The sequence below is a fragment of the Macrobrachium nipponense genome, chromosome 3 (genome assembly GCF_015104395.2).
Source record: "Macrobrachium nipponense isolate FS-2020 chromosome 3, ASM1510439v2, whole genome shotgun sequence".
Taxonomy (NCBI): Eukaryota; Metazoa; Arthropoda; class Malacostraca; order Decapoda; family Palaemonidae; genus Macrobrachium; species Macrobrachium nipponense.
The window spans coordinates 146707776-146715833 of NC_087202.1; the positions used below are offsets into that span (position 1 = coordinate 146707776).

An 8058-nucleotide genomic window follows, 5' to 3' on the forward strand; every position below is an offset into this window, starting at 1 on the left:
GCTGCTGCTAATGCTGCTGATGCTAAGCAATAATAGTAAAAACAAATACTATATCAACTGTTTATTATTACTTAATAATTAATTAATATTGTTCCCTTGTTTTCAACGTAGAGCAAAAGTAATATATCCATGCCTAAGGTAAGTTAGTACGGTACGGAATTTGCAAATTTTTCCGTATTTGAACAGTACCGTACCGTACTTTGGTAAAATTGTCATTGCGTAATTCCGTACCGTACACATAGGCTAAATATCAATCGTACCGTACTGTACCGTAATGCCAGCTACCGAGTGAATCGTTAGATATAAACATTGTAAATTATTATTAGATTAGATAGATGGATAGATAAAAAAATCGTACAAAATATACTTAAACTGAAGTAACATTCAGAGAGAGAGAGAGAGAGAGAGAGAGAGAATGGATGGGGAGGAGAGGTGAAGGTTGAAGAGTGAGGGGTGGAAGTGGGGGTGGAGGGAGAGGGTAGGCGGATTTCTTATACTGTCGTGTTCATATCCATTTCTGGCTAATCGACGCTTTTGCCTCTTCGTACAGGACAAGTGTCTATTCTTTATAATTTATGATTCATGATTCTCTTAAAAATTACACTACAGCAAAATCTCGTACTTATACGAATCTTAGTTACAGAGAAATAGGTTAGAGAATTCGCGAACACTTTTACCGAGCTCATTTTACGAAGCAGTGCTCAACGAGTATTCAGTTCTCAATGTAATTATTAACAGGAACAATAATTACGTGAGCTTATTATATTTAACAGTAGTAACTTTATTTCATACCATGGTGATTATGATCCCTATTGGCTAATCCTACAATCAAGGAACGATGTAATAATATATGAAGCCCGCCCCGACCCGGGACGGGGACCCTCGGCGGGCTGACTGGCCCTACCCGCCGCCAGTGGGACCTCGGCGGGCCTGACTGGCCCCCCCCAGCCCCGTGGTACCGGTTCCCCGGTGGCCCGACTGGCCCGTGGCAGGGGCGGGGAATGGGTGGGCCCAGTGGGGGGGGGCCCGCCCGGGGGGGCTGGGGGGTCCTCGGGCGGGCCCAGTGGCCCCCCGCCCTCCACCCTCTCGGGCGGGCCGTCTGGCCCGCCCGCCCCGTGAACCCTCGGTGGGCCCATTGGCCCTCCCGCCCCGGGACCCTTGGCGGGCCCAGTGGCCCGGCCCGCCCTCCCGGGGACCTCGGCGGGCCCCCCCCGGATGGCCCGGCCCTCCCGTTTCGGGCCGAACTGGCCCCGGCCCGGCCTCCCCGGGGACCTGAGTGGGCCGACTGGCCCTCCCCGCCCGCCCCGGGGACCTCGGCGGGCCCAGTTGGCCCGCCCGCCCGGGGACCCGGCCCGGGCCTCGGCTGGGCCCAGTGGCCCGCCCGCCCCACCCGGGAACCTCAGCGGGCCGACTGGCCCCGCCCTCCGCCCCGCCCGGAGGACCTCGGCGGGCCCAGTGGCCCGCTCAGCCCGGGGTGACCTCGGCGGGCCCAGTGGCCCGCCCACAGGCCCCGGGGACCTCGGCGGGTGCCTGTCCCGGCCCCGCCCGCCCGGGGTGGACCTCGGCGGGCCGACTGGCCCCGCCCGCCCCTCCCGGGGACCCTCGGCGGCCGACTTAGGCCCCCCGCCCCGGTACCGGGACCTCGGCGGGCCGACTGGCCCGCCCGCCCGACCCGTGACCTCGGCGGGCCCAGTGGCCCCTCCCGCCCCGGGGACTCTCGGCAGGCCCAGTGGCCCGCCCGCCCCGGGGAACCTCGGGCGGGCCGAATGGCCCGGGCCCGCCGCCCCGGGGCCGGGGACCTCGGCGGGCCGACTTGGCCCGCCCGCCCCGGGTGACCTCGCCGGGTCCGACTGGGCCCCGCCCCGACCCGCCCCGTGGAGCCTACGGCGGGCCCCAGTTGGCCCCCCGCCCCCCCACCCGGGGACCTCGGCGGGCCCAGTGGGCCCCGCCCTGCCCCACCCCGGGGACCCTCGGCGGGCCCCAGTGGCCCGCCCGCCCCGGGGACCGGGTACCTCGGCGGGCCGACCTAACCCGCCCGCCCCGGGGACCTCTCGGCGGGCCGAGCTGCCCGCCCGCCCCGGGGACCTTCGGCGGTCCCGCCCAGTGGCCCGCCCTCCCCGGGAACCATCGGCGGGCCCGACTGGCCCGCCCTCCGCCCCGAGGACCCTTCGGTCGGTGGCCCCAGTTGGCCCGCCCGCCCCGGGTGTACCTCGGCGGGCCCCAGTGGCCCGCCCCGTAGCCCCGGGGACCCTCGGCGGGTGAGGCCGACAGGCCCGCCCCCCCCCCCCAGCCGCCCCGGGGGGACCTCGGCTGGGCCGACTGGCCCGCCCGCCCGGGGACCCGGGGACCTCTGGCGGGCCCAGTGGCCCGCCCGCCCCCGGGGACCCTCGGCGGGCCCAGGTGGGCCCTCCCGCCCCGGGGAACCTCGGCGGGCCCGTGGCCCGCCCCGGCCCCTGGGCCTGGGACGCCTCTGCGGGCCCGATTTGACCCCCGCCCCGCCCCGGGGACCTTCGGCCCCCACGGGCCGACTGGCCCTCCCGCCCCAACCCGGGGACCCTTCGGCGGGCCCAGTGGCCCGCCCCGTCCCCGGGGACCTCGGCGGGCCCCAGTGGGGCCCGCCCGCCCCGGGGACCTCGGCGGGTGCCCCAGTGGCCCACCCACCGCCCCACGGGGACCTCTTGCGGGCCGATTGAACCCCGCCCGCCCACCGGGGTGACCTCTGGCGGGCCGACTTGGCCCTCCCCCCCGGGGCCCCGGGGACCTCGGGCGGGCCCCAGTTGGCCCGCCCAGGGCCCGGGGACCTCGGCGGGTCCCAGTGGTGCCCGCCCGCCCCTGGGGTGGCCCTGGGACCTCGGGCCCCGGGCCCAGTGGCCCGCCCGCCCCACCCGGGGACCTCGTCGGGTGCCCAGTGGCCCGCCCGGCCCCGGGGACCATCCTGCGGGTCCCGAACTGACCCGCCCGCCCCGGGGCCTCCGGGTATCTCGGCGGGCCGACCTGGCCCGCCCACGCCCCGGGGACCTCCGGCGGGCCCCAGTGGCCCCCCGCCCCTGTCCCGGGGACCCTCGGCGGGCCCCAGTTTTGCCCCCCGCCCCCCCGGGACATCGGTCTGGCCCAGTGGCCCCCGCCAGCCCCGCGGACCTCGGCGGGCCCCAGTGGCCCCCCGCCCCGGGGCCCCGGGACCTCAGGCGGGCCCAGTGGCCCCCCCTCCCCAGGGGCCCCGGGGCCCTCGGTCGGGCCCAGTGGCTCGCCCTCCCTCGCCCCGGGGGACCTTGGGGCGGGCCCCCAGTGGCCCCCCCCGCCCCGGTCCCCGGGGACCTCGGCGGGCCTCGACTGGTACCCCAACCCCCCCGCCCGCCCGTTGTGACCTCGGCGGGCCGACTGCCCGCCCGCGGAGCGGGGACCTCGGCGGGCCGACTGGCCCGCCCGCCCCACGGGGACCTCGGCGGGCCCCCAGTGGCCCGCCCGCCCCGGGGACCTCGGCGGGTCCAGTGGCCCGCCCGCCCCGGGGACCTCGGCGGGCCCAGTGGCCCGCCCGCCCCGGGAACCTCGGCGGGCCCAGTGGCCCGCCCGCCCCGGGGACCTCGGCGGGCCCCCCAGTGGCCCGCCTGCCCCGGGGACCTCGGTCGGGCCCAGGAGGCCCGCCGAGGTCCCCGGGGCGGGCGGGCCAGGAGGCACGCCGAGTTCCCCGGGGCGGGCGGCCAGGAGGACACGCCGAGGTCCCGGGGCGGGGCAGGCGGGCCAGGAGGCACGCCGAGGTCCCCGGGGACCTCGGCAGGCCTCCTGGCCCGCCCGCACCCGGGGAACTTGGCGTGCCTCTTGGCCCATCCGCCTATGGGGACCTCGGCGGCGCCTCCGGCTTGCCCGCGCCCCGTGCACCTCAGCGGGCCTCCTGGCCCGCGCAGCCCCGGGACCTCTGCGAGCCTCCTGGCCCGCCCGCCCCGGGGACCTCGGCGAGCCTCCTGGCCCGCCCGCCCCGGGGATCTCGGCGGTCCTCCGGGCCCGCCCGCCCCTGGGTCCTCTGCGAGCCTCCTGGCCCGCCCGCCCCGGGGACCTCGGCGAGCCTCCTGGCCCGCCCGCCCCGGGGATCTCGGCGGTCCTCCTGGCTCGCCCGCCCCTAGGCGGTTCGGCGGGCTTTGCCCGCCGTCCCTGCATATACTTACCCTTTGCTTAGTCCTAGAACCGTATGAACCCAGTATTTGCCACTGTATTCCTGCTTTAATCTTCTCAGGCTTCTCCTATCCTTCTTCCTTCTCCCGGCACTCCACGAATCTTCACTGGGATCCTTTGCTCCTTCTCCTGGCACTCCATAAATCTTCCCTCAATTCTCTGCTCCTTTTTCTGCCACTCTAAATACTCATTTTCCTTTCAACCTTTCTACAATCCCTCCATCTTCCTTTTCCCTTCAGGAATCAATAAAACTCTTAACAAACCATTTTCACTGATTTATTTTCCTCCAGCTTTCTTTTCCTTCAACATTTAACACAAACTTATTATACATAAACATCAAACTATTCATACACTAATCTTCGAAACTTTCATCAATTAGTAACCTTTAGTTTTCCCAAAGCTAAAAGAAACTATTGCGGATCAATCTTAAGATCCAAACTAAAATTCATTCATTCATTCACATCCATTTATGAAAGAAGTCCTTTAAACTCCACTTAAACTCGAATTATTATGTATGTAACAAGTATTACTCTCAAGAATTATTGTGGTAATGAAAATTGCCATCTTTGTAAATAACCTTTATTTATTTCAATTCAAAACAAATTTCCATACAACAAACATTCTCTCATTTTCAAAATATGATCCGTCTTCGTGAGTCCACCTTAGACTGGATCCTGCTATTCCTTGAAGCTGGGCACCTGCTCCGGCACTTTCCAATTGTCCTTCGTCAGGCATCTGTAATTCCCCTTCAGGTTCTTCCGCTTGCAAATCAATTTCTCCTTCGCTCATCTCGTCTGTCGGGCCTCATCTCCCCGCTGCTCCTTCAGTTCGGCCTGGACACCAGTCTTCCTCTCCACCGGATTGATTGCCGACCATTTCCTTCTTCAAAAAAGGCATGTTAGCTCGTTCATCTTCAGCTACGCAACCTTATCTTCACGCTGGATTCCACCCTTTTCCTTCGTCATGTCTTCCACTTCATTCTGCAGACGCTGCAACCTGACCTCCACGTTTTTCCTGCCGGATTCTCGCTTTTCGCTCGCCTCCTTTTCTTCCTGGATGAGCCTCGCCATCTGCGCCGCTTCTGCGGTCTTCACCTGCAGCTCTTTCTCCTTCTGTCCTAGGAGTCTCTCTTGCCTTTCAACCTGGCATCGTTTCTCTGTCCAAATTCTTTTGTCTTGTCCATCAGATGCTCATTTTCTTCTGTTTCTTCAGGATTTTGTCTTCCAGCTGCTGTTTTTCCTTCTTCTCTTCATCGTTCTCCTTCAGCTTCCAGCGGTCGATCCTCTGTTGCAGCTGAAGAATTATCCTGTCCAAGTTCACCTGCTGCTCTCTCTGGCACTCGATGGTGTCTCGCAAGGCCGCAATTCTCTCCTTCAGTTCCTTTCCTTGGGCCTGTTCTCCTCCATCATCAGTCGTCAGGTAGGACCCTCACCAGTGCATCGGCCATTCATCGTAAATAAGATGATTATGCCTGCCTTAAGACTTCTCTCCGTATTTCGAACATCTGGACAACAACGTCCCAACAACACCTGCTAACTGGAAGCCATCTCTGAAGTGTGGTACCCAGTTCATATTCTCTCCTCTTTCCCTCGATTTTTCGTTGGTTTTATATATTCCACCAGAGATATTTCGATTTATCAAAACATAGCAGGAAATATTCTGGAAATATTTTAACTATGCCTTGTCTCTTGGTGTTTATAAATTGCTGAAATCTTTCTCAGGGATTTTTTGCAGTACGAATCTCTTTTGTCTGATCTCTTACTTATATCAGTCATTATTACAAAAATAAAAACACTTGTTGATATAAATAATTCAATTTACAAATCACTTGTCAATGCCAGTCTTATTATTAATAATACTAATAATTTCAGGTCTATTTTAAATGTATTATAATGTAAACAGAAATGACTAGATTGAATAATGTGTACTACTAATTTTACTTCAACATAAATGACACAGAGGACAAGATATTGTCATGGGAAATTAACAGAGTACACTCCAATATAGCGGGGTGGGCATTGTGATACAAAGCTAGCTCTCTCTCTCTCTCTCTCTCTCTCTCTCTCTCTCCACCCTTTGCAATGGCGGCATGCAGCTGCCCACGGCGATTTCGCGCATGTCCATTCCATGTTTATAGTTCCATGGTTATATACTAATCAAATTTAATCTCTCTCTCTCTCTCTCTCTCTCTCTCTCTTGAATAATGAAACGAATATGTTTCGAGACCATGTTAATTTCTTATTCGGGAGTTACATATTTACCATCAAATACAGTGGTTAATCTCCCGCCTTCTCCGGTGGTCTGAAGTTCGATTCCCTGCTCTGCCAACGCGGAATCAGAGAAGTTTATTTCTGGTGATAGAAATACATTTCTCGATATAGTGTGGTTCGGATCCCACAATAAACTGTAGGTCCAGTTGCTAGGTAACCAACTGGTTCCTAGCCACGTAAAAATACCTAATCCTTCGGGCCAGCCCTAGGAGAGCTGTTAATCAGCTCAGTGGTCTGTTTAACTAAGATATACTTAACTTTTTCCCGTCTTCTCCACATCCAAGGACCAGTTAGTATAATATAATTAACCTCACATCAATTCACGCTCCGTGGACTTGAAGCTTTTAGATTTAAATCGTCGTTTCGTTTTTATACCGAATTATCCCAATTCCTTCACTGTGAGTAATTCAGTACTTCACTTTTCTTCAGTGACTCACTCCATTAGTTTGGCTGCTCTGTCTGCTCACGATCCTTATGTGGAGACTAAACTACCTACAGTTTTTCTTTTGGAAATAGCTCACTGCATACACTACACTTTTTCTTTGGCATGTGTCTTCTTACCTACAGCTTTCCTTCTGAGTAACTCACTACCTACAGCTTTACTTCTTAGAGTAACCCATTACCTACAGTTTTCTTTGGTGAGTGACCCCTGTTAGTATTATTTCGGGAACTCAGTACCCATAATTAACCATCGTCTCAATTTCATTATTTGCAATCAACATCCTCTGCATATAACAGCAGCATATATCTGTTATGATCTTATTATTTTAACTTACTCGATCAGATTTTTCAATTTCCGCGCTGCCTGTACGTGAGCACATGTATGTATGTATGTATTTATGTACATACATATATAAATATATATATATATATATATATATATATATATATATATATATATATATATATATATATATATATATATATATATATATAACCGAGCAAATTAATCATTCGTCACTGTTCATCAAAACTAAAACAAGTGACAACTCTCTTACCTTTATTGTTGCTGGTTGTCTCTCTTTGCAAACGATATCAAGCTAGGATAAAACTAGGCTAATGAATTCTCGTAAATACAAAAATATACCTTTTATTCCCAAACTAGCTGAACATGATATGGAACAAAGAGATTAAAAACGTAACATTAAGAACTAAGTCTGACCCCACAAAAAACTGTAAATTGTCATTCTATTCTCCTGAATTAGACTACATTACTTTCTTCCTTAATCTATATATATATGTATATATATATATATATATATATATATATATATATATATATATATATATATATATGTGTGTGTGTGTGTGTGTGTGTGTGTGTGTGTGTGTGTGTGCGCGCGCGCGTGCAGATAGATAGATGGCTATATAAAGACACATAGTTGGGGTGGGGGGTGGGGGGCATGGTTTCCCTTTATTCCAGTAGTTACTGTCCGTTTCTTCTGTGTCACATTCTTTGTCAAGCAAGAACTAAAATGCAATAATATCCTGTATCCCATCTATAACAGCTCTAAGAAGAAGGGAATGTGGGTTGTGGTGGGGGAGGACGTTTTGAGGTTATATTTATATTTGTAATGCTTAGTTACTTAGGGTTGGTTAATTAAGTTCATTATCACATAAT

The 8058-nt window shown here is 56.5% G+C and overlaps 1 protein-coding gene across 1 annotated transcript; it reads left to right on the forward strand.

The window, feature by feature from the left end:
• The first annotated feature begins 1215 nt into the window (after positions 1-1215).
• LOC135222559 (basic proline-rich protein-like) lies at positions 1216-5032 on the forward strand. The gene is made up of 4 exons (XM_064260646.1): positions 1216-2235; positions 2572-3456; positions 3598-4181; positions 4858-5032. Exons 1-4 carry the CDS (start codon positions 1216-1218, stop codon positions 5030-5032), a joined length of 2664 nt encoding a protein of 887 aa, XP_064116716.1.
• Positions 5033-8058: the final 3026 nt, after the last annotated feature.